This window comes from Thalia democratica, chromosome 9, assembly GCF_965202585.1.
Source record: "Thalia democratica chromosome 9, ktThaDemo2.hap1.1, whole genome shotgun sequence".
NCBI lineage: Eukaryota > Metazoa > Chordata > Thaliacea > Salpida > Salpidae > Thalia > Thalia democratica.
This window is the reverse complement of record NC_139173.1, coordinates 31,020,507-31,035,017: the sequence shown is the minus strand read 5'-3', so window position 1 is coordinate 31,035,017 and position 14,511 is coordinate 31,020,507. Positions and strand designations below refer to the sequence as shown.

The following is a 14,511-nucleotide window of genomic DNA, read 5'->3' as shown; positions in this document are numbered from 1 at the left end:
TTCTTCAACACTAGCGGCGCTAAAAAATGGAAATTGGGGTGCACCAAATTTTAATTTTGTGATTTAGGGTTCACGGATTCAAATTGGCGTGCCGACCACTGGTTTAAACTATAAATGACAGACTTTTTTAGATGCCCAATGATTTCAACCTGGCTTTAAAAGTTAACAATAAAAGTAAGACATAAAATTAACTTTATGCAAAAAAAGCTGGTAAAATAATAATTCAAACAAATCTATTTACATGATCAAATATTTTTAGATCAAAAAGAACAGCGTGATGCTTTCATGGAAGGTTCCTCGACACGACGGAGGAAGCGAAGTCACCGCTTACGTCGTAGAAGCGTCGAAAGCCGAGCTGAACAGCTATGACGCAAGTTCAGCGCGCGTCGACGGAAAATCCACGTCGTGCGAGCTCGAAAACCTCGAGGAAGGAGAAAAGTACGACGTGAGGATCAGAGCGGTTAACGAGATGGGTGGGGGAGAAACGAACGACAGGCTGACGTCATTGGTCGTCAGAGACACGTCACAGGCGCCCACCGCCGACATGGACGAAGTGAAGAAGGTGATGCTGAAGAGGGGATCAGTCTTCGACATGAAGGTGCCGATCAGCGGGAAACCGATCCCGGTTGTTTCGTGGCAGAAAGGGGATGACGAGTTAGAAGGTGAGGGTTGAAAATTATAGTTTTTGTTTATTTTGACAATTACATAAGTTGTTGCTTGCATTCAAGTTTAATTGTTTATAGTTAACTTTATTGATTGGAGTTAAATTTATAACAGAAGATGAAAGAATATCCGCAAAGTCCACGAAGACACACGCTTGTATTAAAATAAAAAACACAACGAGGAAAGACACCAGCACATACAAGCTTTCGTTGTCTAACAATATTGGCAAAAACGAATACAAGATCGTTCTAAACGTCATAGGTATTCAAATTTATATTAATATTATTGTTTAAAAAAACTTTAAAAAATTAGGTTCAAAAAAAAAAAGTAGGCTAATAGTCACTTTAAATTCAATTCAAACAGAACTTTTTTAACGCAAACAAAAACAAACCTACACTTATTTGATCATATTTAAAACTAGAATAAAGTACTAAAACCTAACTGTCTCGCAAAAATTTTGTTACCAATAAATAAAAAAAGTCTACTTAGTTCAAACGAACAACACTTAACCCTCCAAACAGACGTGCCGGGAGCTCCGCAGGGCCCGATCAGGTTCACCACGGTTGAAGCTGACTCGGTCACCATCGTGTGGTCTCCTCCTCTCGACAACGGGGGATCCCCTATCACGGGGTACGCGGTGGAGTCCAAGGAGTCGAGCCTCGAAACCTGGTCCTCCGTTACCGTTCTGACCTCAAAGACGTGGATAAAAGTAATTGTTTGTTTATACGGAACAGTATGGCTGATAAAAATCTTGTTAAGCACATTTTAGGTTGTGTTTAAGTTGAATATTTGAAAAATTATGATAAAATTTCTTCAGGTAACTGGACTGAAACGCCATGTTCCTTACCAGTTCAGAGTTGCAGCAGAAAACAAATTCGGAAGCGGAATGCCTTTGGTATCGCACAAGTGCACTCCCGACTTCGATTTCGGTCAGTTGAAGTTTTTTCTATCGAAAGTACAGTGAATTCATGTTGTTTGAAAATTAATACTTTTAAAACTACCGTTTCAAGCTTCGTAAAGGTAACTCAATTTTCACAGCTGCACCAAGTCAACCGGAAAAACCGACGGCCAGCCAAATAACAAACAATTCAGCGTTGATCAGCTGGCCGGTACCCAAGTCCGGACCGGCAGTGGACGGATACTTTGTCGAAATAAAAGAGCGCAACAACGTGAATTGGGAACGAGTGAATAAAAACTCAATTAAAAGGAACAAATACGTTGTTAAAGGTTTGATTTCTTTTTAATTTCTTTAATACCATTAATGATCATGTTTCATAATACTTAAATGAAATTGAAAATGAATTGTACATTTCAATACTTAAAACAAGTCAAAAAAAAATTTAATTTGTTTTTTCTAAAACACCTTTCTGGTCAAGTTCACACTAACGCTTATATAAATTAAAAAACGTTACAAAAAGACGTTAAGTATTTTTTATTTTAAAAAAAGTTTTAGCTATGTTTTAGCTATGTTATTGTTTTTTACTATGGTTAGCACATAATTAACTAAACTTTAATACTTTGCAAAAACAATTATAAAGTTAGATTTCAACAAAAACTGAAACCTTTTAACAAACAGACTTTTTAGAAAATTTAAACTTAAAATTGTACAAATTTTCTTAAACAGACTTGATCGAGGAGCTGACGTACGTGGTGCGCGTCATCGCAGAAAACGAGGCGGGGTGGAGCGAGCCGAGCGAGTACTGCAGACCGTTCTGCGCCGTGGAGCAAGTCAGCCAACCGCTCAACCTCAGGGTGGTCGAGGTCAGCAAGACGTCGATCTTCCTCGCATGGGACGAGCCCCTGTCCACCGGAGGTGCTCCCGTCGCCAGCTACTTCGTCGAGAGGCGGAAGAGCCCCGACGGCCGGTGGGAGATGTGCACCTATGACGTCATAACGGAAAGAGAACTGGAAGTTTCCGATCTCACCAAGACGTTCGTCTACGACTTCAGGGTGACGGCGAGAAACTCCAAGGGAGTCTGCGGCCCCACCTCGGAAGTGTGCGGACCGATAGAGTTCAAGATACCTGAGCAGGAACCAAAGATTTCCTTCGACGTGAAGGAACTGACGGTGGACGGAGGAAGACCGTTGGAAATCAAAGCAAACCTGAGAGGCAGCCCTCGTCCGCAAGTCGCGTGGATCAAAGACGAGGACGAAGACGAGCTGGAAGCGAACCTGAGAACCGCCGTGCAAAGCTCCAGGGACGGGTCGGTGCTGAAGATCGAAACAGCAAACAAGTTCGACAGCGGAGTGTACAAGGTCACGGCGACCAACTCCGTCGGGCAGGCCATGGCGGTGATCAAAGTCAAAGTTCTCGACGTTCCCGCCGAGCCGACCGGACCGATTACCATCGACGGCGTCAAGCCCACGGGGTGCACGATCAGCTGGGGCGCGCCCGCTAACAACGGCGGGTCGGAGATCCTCCACTACGAGGTGCACGTTTGCGACGTGGACAAGCTCAGCTGGAAGGCGCACAACAGGGAGAACCAGGGAACCACGTGCAGGGTCATCGGGCTCAAGCAGAAGCACGAGTACATATTCAAGGTGATCGCCGTGAACAAGTACGGATCGGGACATCCCCTCATTTCGTCCAAGATGACCGCGGACCACCAGTTTTCGGTGCCGAGCGCGCCGAGCCAACCCGAGGAAGCGAGAACTCATTTCAACTCGATCACCATCAAGTGGAACGCTCCGGAGAAAGACGGAGGCAGCAAAGTTATCGGCTATCACGTTGAAAGGCTCAAAAACAAAGGGTCGAGGTGGGCTCGTTGTAACGAGGAGCCTGTAAACGATACCCAGTACAGGATAATAGGGTTGAGCGAAGGAGCCTTTTACGAGTTCCGCGTGTACGCAGAAAACGCTGCTGGTATCAGTTTACCTGGCCTAGTGTCAAAACCAATTGAGTGCAGACTACAAGTCAAACCACCAGGACCTCCATGTCTTGTAAGGTTGGTTGACACATCAAAGAACTCGGCTACAATCGACTGGGAAGCTCCACTGAACGATAACGGAAGTGAAGTTACCGGGTATGTAGTTGAAAAGAAGAAATTTGATGCAACAGACAGTGCTGAATGGTTCATGGTCAATGAGACACCAGTAACAGACTGTAAAATGGTCGTAGAAGGACTAGAAGATAACAAAGTCTATGAACTACAAGTGAAAGCTATAAACAAGGCAGGTTTAGGCCAACCTTGTGAATGTAATGACTTCATAAAAGCAGTCGATCGTCTCGAAGAGCCAGAGTTTATTTTCGACGACGACTTCAAGTCCATACAAAACGTTTTCTCCGGCCAATCGCTGTGCTTGAAAGCCGGTTTCAACGGAAAACCGTTCCCAACCGCTAAATGGTTCAAAGACGATAAGGAAATAACTTCCTCTCAATCTTACACAACCGGACCGAACGCGGTCTTGAACTTGGAAAATATCAAGCGCGAGGACGCCGGCAAGTACGTTGTGTCAATAGAAAACCCGGCCGGTTGCAAGAAGCTCCGGTTCACCGTCAACGTGTTTGACGTGCCTGGCCCCGTCGGACCCATCGCGTACAAGGAAATAAAATCAGAGTCAGTGACGCTCAGCTGGAGCGAACCTGAATTCGATGGTTGCACTGAGCTCACTGGGTACCTCATTGAAAAATGCGATCTTTTACAACAGAAGTGGTCTACCGTGTGCTCGGACTGCACGAGGACATTTTACAGGCTTGACAAGCTTGTTCAAGGAAAAACATACAAATTCCGCGTGACAGCTTTCAATAAGTATGGTGCCGGAGTATCAAGAGAAACAGAAGAAAGTCTTAAGATAACAAACGCTCCATCGGCACCGCTTAATCTAGTTGTCGAAGACGTAAGTCCAAAGTATTTGACTATTTATTTCAAGTTTGATTTTTTAAAACTCTTTTTTTATTGTTTGTAGATTACGAAAACAACGATCAAAGTATCTTGGGACAAACCAGAATACGATGGAGGTAGTAGAATATCTTCATACGTTATAGAAGCAAGTAAGTTTGAAGAAGAAGACTGGAATGTCAGTGGAGAAATAAGTGCTTTCGATGAAAGCTGTAAGTTAGATGAGAAATTTGTCTATGAAATCAGCAGTTTAGTCGAAGATTGTAAGTACGATGTTCGTGTAAAAGCTGTAAACGAAATTGGACAAGGACTTCCATGTATTGCAGTAACAAACATCCACACTAAAGATTACACAGGTTTGAGACATTTTTATTGCTAATATATTATCTTTTAAGGCTAAAGACCATAGAGGTAGTAGTTTTTGTTGTTTGAAATTTTTTGTTACAAACTTCAAACTATACTAAACTTCCATTTATGCTTGCAGAAAAACCGACTGCTGATGTGTCTGGCTACAAACTGGTCAAGGTTAAAGCAAACAACACATTAAGCGTTTCCGTACCAATTCGTGGAAATCCAAGGCCAAGCGTAAAATGGTCGCGTAACGACAAGCTGCTGTCAGGTAAGAAATTCAGACGGTAAAGAAATAGCAAAAAAAAAACTTATACTTACCAAGGTTTTATTAAACGTATTTCAGATGACAAGAGGTGTATCATAACCTCTGGTGCGAACCACACATCGATTGCCATAGAGAAGATGCAGAGAACTGACAGTGGAATTTTGAACTTGACTGTTTCGAATTCGCACGGAAGCAACACTTACAAAATCGAAGTTTTGGTGCTAGGTGAGTATACTAAGTAGTTTGGTAAACAGTTTTAATTGTAGTTTGAGGTTGAAGTACAGCTGTATTAACTGGTTTTTCTACTTTTAAACTTTACTGTTATATATTATAACAATTTAAATTATTTTTATTGTTTTTGTTTTTGATATATTTGAAAATTTGTAACGCTGAGTTTAAAAATGTTAAAATGAAAATAGAATTAGTAGTTAAGTTGTTAGGCTTCAAATCAATCGCTAGAGAAAAACAAAACAATGTGCTAAGTCTTAGAAATATCTAACCGTTAAAACAATCTTATAATATTTATAAATTAGTGTTTTCTTTAAACTACCTTACTCCGTAAAACACTTTAAGCATTTAAAAAATATAACACCATGTTTCTAAATATATTTTTTGTCACCAAATAAAGCTATGTACTTTTTAATATAACATTATAATAAAATTGTGTCAACTTAATATATAACAAAAAAACAGATGTACCCGCACAACCTCATGGTCGCATTATTTTCGACTCAATTGAAGCTGATAATGTGACAATTGCATGGCAAGAACCACTTGATAATGGTGGAACAAATATAACTGGTTACGTGGTTCATTATCGACCAATAGGACAAGAATCGTGGTCACCAGTAACGGCTTGCACTGCAAAACGTCGCTACAAGGTACATAGCTGTGTAAAAAGCTTAAAAATCAAGTAAAAAGAGTTGGTAATAAACTAATACCTCATTTCAGATAACAAACTTAACACTGAAGCAAACGTACTACTTCAAAGTATCAGCTGAAAACATCATAGGCTGTGGCAAACCGCTAGTTTCAGGAAAATGCACTGCAGAGTATTCATTCAGTTAGTTTACCTAACATATTAGTAATAAAAGATTAATATATGTTCATTAGTTACTTAATTTTGTACTAAAATTTTATAGCTGTTCCTGACCAACCGAGCAAACCGGTGGTCAAAAGCATCAGCAAGACTCAAGCCACTGTTGTTTGGGACAAGGTCAAGTCGGGAGCTCACGTGACCGGATATTATATCGAGTTCAAAGAAAAATCCACATTGACATGGGCGAGGTACAACTTGCAACCATACAGTAGAAATGAAATCACTCTAAAAGGTAAATGATGTTTTAGTTATAAAAAAAGTTTTCCTTCAATTTAGTAATGAATGTTTCTGACAATCACATATGACGTAGAAAAAGTATATAAATAATGTTCAAAAGTTATGTTAGGTTAAAAAATAAAAGTCAACATATTGCATTGAAAAGTTAAAATATTCAAAGTGTCTGTATCAAAACTATTATTATATCAAAACTGTCTGTAAAAACAAGGTTCTTCGGTATAACTGTATTTAAAAATATAGATTTAAAGTTGCAGAAACGAAAATATTACTATCTTGTAAATATTTTTTTAACAAAAGGTATAAGTAGTTCCACGAATAAATAAATAGATAACCATATTTAACAACAAATTCTTAAAAAGTCTGATTTATGTAAATAAAACAATCTCTTAGAAAGTAGCTTTGTATTGCTAAATTCTATTTCAAAATAAATAAAATAAAATATATTTGACATACCTATTTGACAAACACTTTATTGTTGCAGACTTGATAAATGGAACATGCTACCAAGTTCGAGTCATTGCTGAAAATGAAGTTGGTTTGAGCGAGCCAAGTGATATCTGCCAGCCTTTCACTGCTTCTGAAACAATTTCACCACCAACTGACCTCAAAGTTATTGAAATAACTAGAATGACTATGGTTCTTCAGTGGCAACCACCTCAACTTGACGGAGGCTCTCCGATTGTTATGTACATTGTTGAAAAACGATGCAGCATTGACAAAGTTTGGGTCAGATGCAACTATGATGTTGTAGACAAATGTGAGTATGAAGTTGATGATCTCATTAGATTAGCTTCGTATGAATTCAGAGTTTCAGCACGTAATAAGAGTGGAATTATAGGACCAGCTTCTGATGTATGTGGTCCAGTTCTGTTCAGAGACATACCTGAAGTACCTAAAGTTGTTGTGTCTGGTTCAGACAAGATTGAAATTGAACAAGGTAAACAACTACAAGTTGAAATGCTTGTCACAGGAACACCAAGACCAGTTGTATCATGGAACAAAGTAAACAGTAAAGAAGATATCACTGAAGACGTAAGAAGTTGCATCACAACAACACGTGGATCTTCTACACTCGTTATTGAACAAGTTACTCGTGAAGATGCAGGCAAATACGAGCTTACAGCCTCAAATCTCAGTGGAGATGCATCAGCTGCAGTAAATGTGGTTGTTGTTGACACACCAGGAGCACCTGAAGGTCCCGTAAGGTTCACAGAAGTGACAGCAAAGGGATGTATGCTGTCATGGAGTCCTCCTGTTTATAATGGAGGATCTGACATACTATACTACGTCATCTCAAAATGTGACACCTCTAAACTAAGCTGGGAAGTTATAAATTCCCAAAGTGAGACAACAGCATTTAGAGTAGGTAAACTGAGTGCAAGCAAAGAATACATCTTTAGAATAAATGCTGTAAATGTAAACGGAATAGGACCCTGTTTGCAGTCTCAACCTTTTGTTCCCGAACATAGTGTTAATGTCCCAAATTGTCCCGGAGCACCAGAAGTTGTTCGAACTCACTTCAACTCAATCACCATCAAATGGAACGAACCAGAAAACTGTAAGGTTACTGGCTATCACGTTGAGAGACTTAAAGACAAGGGCCAGAGATGGGCTCGTTGCAATGAAGAAGCCATCACAGATACTCAGTATCGCATTACTAGCCTTATTGAAGGAGCTTTCTATGAGTTCCGTGTATATGCTGAGAATGCTGCTGGTATCAGTCCACCAGGCCGAGTGTCAAAACCAATTGAGTGCAGACTGCAGGTCAAACCACCAGGACCTCCATGTCTTGTAAGGTTGGTTGATACATCAACCAACTCAGCTACAATTGACTGGGAAGCTCCACTGAACGATAACGGAAGTGAAGTTACCGGATATGTAGTTGAAAAGAAGAAGTTTGATGCAACAGACAGTGCTGAATGGTTCATTGTCAATGAGACACCAGTAACAGACTGTAAAATGGTTGTAGAAGGTCTCGAAGAAAACCAAGTCTATGAGCTACAAGTAAAAGCAATCAACAGGGCAGGTTTAGGCCAACCTTGTGAATGTAACGACTTCATAAAAGCTGTTGACCGATCTGAGGAACCAGAGTTTATTCTTGATGATGACTTTAAGTCTCTCTTAACTGTTTTCTCTGGTCAGACTTTGTGTCTTTCTGCAGGATTTTCTGGTCGACCTTCAGTTGAAGCGACATGGTCAAGAGATAATGATAATAAGTTAAACCCAGCTACACTTATATCTGGAACAAAATCTTCTTCTGTACTGACAATTGAAAATATTCAACGTGAAGACGCCGGAAAGTACATAATTACAATTAAAAATGCAGCAGGTGCCAAAAAGTTAAGAGTACAAGTCAATGTTCTTGATGTACCTGGTCCAGTTGGTCCCATTAAGTACAAAGACATTAAGTCAGAATCAGTAACGCTTAGCTGGAATGAACCAGAATTCGATGGTTGCACGGAGCTAACTGGATATCTGATTGAAAAGTGCGATCTTTTGCAGATGTCCTGGTCTACTGTTTGCTCAGATTGCACCAGAACCTTTTACAGGCTCGATAAGCTTGTCGAAGGAAAAACATACAATTTCCGTGTGACTGCTTTCAACAAGTATGGTGCTGGAGTCTCACGAGAGACAGAAGAAAGTCTCAAGATAACAAATGCTCCGTCAGCTCCATTGAACTTTGTTGTAGAAGAAGTAAGTTTATTTAGATTTCTTTTTTTTTTGACATCTATTAAATACATTTAATTTTCATAGGTTACAAAAACAACGATCAAAGTATCATTTGAGAAACCAGAATACGATGGAGGTAGTCGAGTATCTTCATTTGTTGTAGAAGTAAGTAAGTTTGAAGAAGAAGACTGGAGTATCAGCGGAGAGTTAAGTGCTTTCGAGGAAAGCTGTAAATTAGATGAGAAATTCTTCTATGAAATCAGCAGTTTAGTCGAAGATTGTAAGTACGATGTTCGTGTAAAAGCTGTAAACGAAATTGGACAAGGACTTCCATGTATTGCAGTAACAAACATTCATACTAAAGATTATAAATGTAAGCTTTTTTTAAATTATTTTATTAAGTAAGTGTAAACTTTAGTATCAATGCTATACAGAAAATAGCTATACCCATACTTTTTTATAATTACTAATTTAATCTATCTAATTTTTGTTTTAGTCGCTCCAACCGCTGATGTGACAGCATATAAGTCTGTGAACTTGAAAGCTGGAGCTGAACTAGTTCTGTCCGTGCCAGTATACGGAAATCCAACACCGACTGTTGCATGGAAACTGAACGATAAAGACGTATTAGGTATCTTAAACTAGTATAATTAGTTCTATTAATCACAATATTTGTATCAAGTAGCCTCTTACGCTTTACAATATTTGTGCAATAAATATACTTTTAGAATTAAATTTATTTTCAAATATTTATATTGGTTGGACATATACTTTAAAAAAAGAAAGAAAGTTTATAAAACATTTTTCACAAAAAAAAGTAAGTAAGAAAGAAACACGTAAATAACATAAACATATCTCGAAAATATTTTTTTTATTGCTGTTTTTTAATACATAAAATGTATTTTGTATACCCTACAAGTGTTTATTTACTTTAATATTATTGTTAATAGAAAAATAACGTTGTAGCTATGTTGTATAAATAAAAGTTTAAATAATAACAGCTGTTACTACTATACAGGGTGAAGTGAAGAGGACTTCATAATTTTATACCTAAAAGAATAACAACTAAATTACTTTTTGTTATACTAACTATTTTGTATTTTAATTGTACAGACGACTCTCGTGCAAACACCTCATCGAGTGGAGTTTACACAACGCTGAGCGTGAAAGACATGCAAAGACGCGACAGTGGAAACTACAGTCTGACTGTAACGAACTCCCAAGGCACCAACACCTATCAGATTCAAGTCATAGTGCTGGGTGGGTAAAACAAAATTCTTAACTGAGTTTTTAAAGATTCTGTTTCTTTAAAAAAAGTTAAGCTTAAAACTTGTCAACTTATTTTGAAAATTTGCATCAGATGTACCCGCACAACCTCACGGCCGCATTATTTTCGATTCAATTGAAGCTGATAATGTGACAATTGCATGGCAAGAACCACTTGATAATGGTGGAACAAATATAACTGGTTACGTGGTTCATTATCGACCAATAGGACAGGAATCGTGGTCACCAGTAACGGCTTGCACTGCAAAACGTCGCTATCGAGTTAGTAAAGCTTTTATAAAATTAGATAATGTTTCTACATTTTTATGTGTTTTTAGATTCGTGTAAACTTATTAAATATTGATTTATTTAATTAGATTAATTAATATTTAACTTTCAATATAAAAAGTATATATTTAATGTGTAGTAAAATAAAAAAACACTTGCAGAATAAAATCATAATTTGGCAAGTAGCTTTTAATGTCTTATAATTTTTTTTTGCTGCTTTATAACCATATTGAACTTGAACACACTGTCTTAGCTTTAGAATATAAACTCTTCACTGTTAATACATGTACTTTGCACTAAAAAAAATATTTTACAATTAAATTTTGCATTGAAAGTAGACTCAAACTAATATTAACACTTTAAAATTTTTCAGATCACTAAGCTGAAACGACAAGAAACTTACTACTTCAAGGTAGCTGCTGAGAACGTTATTGGTTGTGGAAAACCACTGATATCAGGAAAATGCACTGTTGACTATAGTTTCAGTATGTTCTTATATTTTTAGAACTTATATTATTGCTTTTTCTTTTATAATTTCTTTTGATAAATCTTTGACCTATCAAAAACGTTTCAAATAATTATAAAGTAAAGTAAAATTAACATGCACAGAAGGATTATTTATCTGAAAAACTTGATTAATCACAAAAAGTATTTTAACTTGCATAAGTATTTCTAACTTTCTTTATTAGTAAAAAAAAATATCGAAACAGTTTGAGATATTAATAAACTATTTTATTTTGTTGATGTTTTATAGTTTAAAAATATTTAGGACTTACAGTTTAAAAGTACAAGTTTGATTCTTATAAAAAAAAATAAATTTATAAAAAGATAACAGTTATCTTCATACTAGTTTTGAAGATATGCTGTTTTATTGATTTTTTATTAACTAAACACCTATTTTTATTTGTATTACTATACTTATTTGTAATTTTCATAATAAGAAAATATATACAAAAATATACCTAAGACATTAGTTAGACCAAATAAATAAAGTCAAATTTTAATACAAACTGGTTTTAAAAGCTTATTCCTTTAAAAACTAAATTTATTTTTTGTTTCAAAAAAGTTGATTAACAATTTCACAGACAATGCAAAAACTTTGTAAATTTACGTATGTGCTAACTAATAAAATGTTACATACTAAAACTAATTTAAATATCTAATTATTAAATAATCGTTCTAGCTGTGCCTAACAAGCCAGGAAAACCAGAGATCAGTCAATTCACTAAAGAATCAGCAAGAGTATTATGGAAAGTCCCTAAATCAGGACCTGAAGTACACGGGTATTTTGTAGAATACAAAGAAAAACGAACTATGAAATGGATTCGTGCGAACAAAACTTCAACTAACAGATGCGATTTTACACTAAGAGGTTTAGTGTTAGCGCATTTAACAGTAATGTATGACTATTACTATTCATAACAAGAAAAACAAACAAAAAAGTATCATAACGATACATAATATTTCTACTATAGATTACTAAAATACAGATCATTTAAATTGCGTTTGATAAAAAGAGAAGTAAAATTTATTAATAGCGTTTGACATAAAAAACAAAATAATTTCCTAATTTAACAAAATTCATTCTTCTAATAGATCTAACAACTGGAAGTTGCTATCAAGTTCGAGTAATTGCTGAAAATGAAGTTGGTTTGAGCGAGCCAAGTGATATCTGCCAGCCTTTCATTGCTTCTGAAACAGTTTCACCACCAACAGACCTCAAAGTTATTGAAATAACTAGAATGACTATGGTTCTTCAGTGGCAACCACCTCAACTTGACGGAGGCTCTCCAGTTGTCATGTACATTGTTGAAAAACGATGCAGCATTGACAAAGTTTGGGTCAGATGCAACTATGATGTTGTAGACAAATGTGAGTATGAAGTTGATGATCTCATCAGATTAGCTTCATATGAATTCAGAGTGTCTGCACGTAATAAGAGTGGAATTGTAGGACCACCATCTGATGTTTGTGGCCCTATTCTATTCAGAGACATACCCGAAGTGCCTAAAGTCGTTGTGTCTGGTTCAGACAAAGTCAAAATTGAACAAGGTAAACAACTACAAATTGAAATGCTTGTCACAGGCTCACCACGACCAGCTGTTACATGGAACAAAGTAAACAGTCGAGAAGATATTGCTGAAGATGTAAGAAGTTGCATCACAACATCACGTGGATCTTCTACACTTGTCATTGAACAAGTGACTCGTGAAGATGCAGGCAAATACGAGCTTACAGCATCAAATCTTAGTGGAGATGCATCAGCTGCAGTAAATGTGGTTGTTGTTGACACACCAGGAGCACCTGAAGGTCCTGTAAGGTTCACAGATGTGACAGCAAAAGGATGTATGCTTTCATGGAGTCCACCTACTTATGATGGAGGATCTGATGTTTTGTATTATATCATATCAAAATGCGACACATCAAAACTAAGCTGGGAAGTTATTAACTCACAAAGCGAGACAACGTCATTCAAAGTGATCAGATTACAAGAAAGTCACGAATACGTTTTCAGAATAAAAGCAGTAAACGCTACGGGAGTTGGTCACTTCTTACAGTCGCTACCTTTCGTTCCAAAGTACAGTTTCGGTGTACCAAGTTCGCCAGGTAGACCAGAGCCAATTAGAACTCACTTTAACTCTATCACTATCAAATGGAACGAACCAGACAACAATGGTGGTAGCAAAGTAACTGGTTATCATGTTGAAAGACTAAAGGACAGAGGTCAAAGGTGGGCTCGTTGCAACGAAGGAGCCATCACAGATACTCAGTACCGCATAACTAACTTGATTGAAGGAGCTTTCTATGAGTTCCGTGTATATGCTGAGAATGCTGCTGGTATTAGTTTACCAGGTCCAGTATCAAAACCAATTGAGTGCAGACTACAAGTCAAACCACCAGGACCTCCATGTCTTGTAAGGTTGGTTGATACATCAACCAACTCAGCTACAATTGACTGGGAAGCTCCACTGAACGATAACGGAAGTGAAGTTACCGGATATGTGGTTGAAAAGAAGAAGTTTGATGCAACAGACAGTGCTGAATGGTTCATTGTTAATGAAACACCAGTAACAGACTGTAAAATGATTGTAGATGGACTAGAAGAAAACCAAGTATATGAACTACAAGTAAAAGCTGTAAATGTAGCAGGATTAGGACAACCTTGCGAATGTAACGATTTTATAAAAGCAGTCAATCGTTCTGAAGAACCTCATTTCGTTTTGGATAAAAACTTTTCTTCTCTGATAACTTTGTTTTCTGGTAAAACACTGAACCTTAAAGTTAACTTTGAAGGAAGACCGAAGCCTAACATTACATGGCACAGAAACAATAATGAAATAAATTCTGAAGCTGTAGTAGAAGTTTCAAAATCAAGTTCAACATTGCTGATAGAAAATGTCAGTCGTGAAGACTCTGGTAAATATTTCGTTACATTGTCCAACATTGTTGGAACTAAAGTGCTTAGTGTACAAGTCAATGTACTTGATGTACCTGGTGCAGTTGGTCCAATTATTTACAAAGACATCAAGTCAGAATCAGTAACACTCAGCTGGAATGAACCTGAATTCGATGGTTGTTGTGAGCTTACTGGGTATCTCATTGAGAAGTTTGATCTTTTGCAGATGTCCTGGTCTACTGTGTGCTCAGATTGCACGAGAACCTTTTACAGGCTTGACAAGCTTGTTGAAGGAAAAACATACAGGTTCCGCGTGACAGCTTTCAATAAGTATGGTGCCGGAATATCAAGAGAAACAGAAGAAAGTCTCAAGATAACAAATGCTCCAACGGCTCCTTTGAACTTAGTTGTTGAAGAAGTAAGCTATTTTTTTCAT

General features: G+C 37.4%; 1 protein-coding gene across 1 annotated transcript in view; it reads left to right on the top strand.

The window, feature by feature from the left end:
• Nucleotides 1-14,511, top strand: part of LOC145845187 (uncharacterized) — a 204,207-nt gene that overhangs the window by 140,491 nt on the left and 49,205 nt on the right. Inside the window, exons 140-158 of the mRNA XM_082952610.1 lie at nucleotides 260-662; nucleotides 778-924; nucleotides 1,185-1,372; nucleotides 1,481-1,592; nucleotides 1,702-1,890; nucleotides 2,288-4,500; nucleotides 4,570-4,858; nucleotides 5,251-5,343; nucleotides 5,812-5,999; nucleotides 6,070-6,181; nucleotides 6,261-6,449; nucleotides 6,936-9,148; nucleotides 9,209-9,497; nucleotides 9,621-9,755; nucleotides 10,238-10,384; nucleotides 10,485-10,672; nucleotides 11,052-11,163; nucleotides 11,862-12,050; nucleotides 12,275-14,493. Of these exons, the coding sequence (XP_082808736.1) occupies nucleotides 260-662; nucleotides 778-924; nucleotides 1,185-1,372; nucleotides 1,481-1,592; nucleotides 1,702-1,890; nucleotides 2,288-4,500; nucleotides 4,570-4,858; nucleotides 5,251-5,343; nucleotides 5,812-5,999; nucleotides 6,070-6,181; nucleotides 6,261-6,449; nucleotides 6,936-9,148; nucleotides 9,209-9,497; nucleotides 9,621-9,755; nucleotides 10,238-10,384; nucleotides 10,485-10,672; nucleotides 11,052-11,163; nucleotides 11,862-12,050; nucleotides 12,275-14,493 (9,615 nt within the window). The remainder of the gene's footprint in view (nucleotides 1-259; nucleotides 663-777; nucleotides 925-1,184; nucleotides 1,373-1,480; nucleotides 1,593-1,701; nucleotides 1,891-2,287; nucleotides 4,501-4,569; nucleotides 4,859-5,250; nucleotides 5,344-5,811; nucleotides 6,000-6,069; nucleotides 6,182-6,260; nucleotides 6,450-6,935; nucleotides 9,149-9,208; nucleotides 9,498-9,620; nucleotides 9,756-10,237; nucleotides 10,385-10,484; nucleotides 10,673-11,051; nucleotides 11,164-11,861; nucleotides 12,051-12,274; nucleotides 14,494-14,511) is intronic.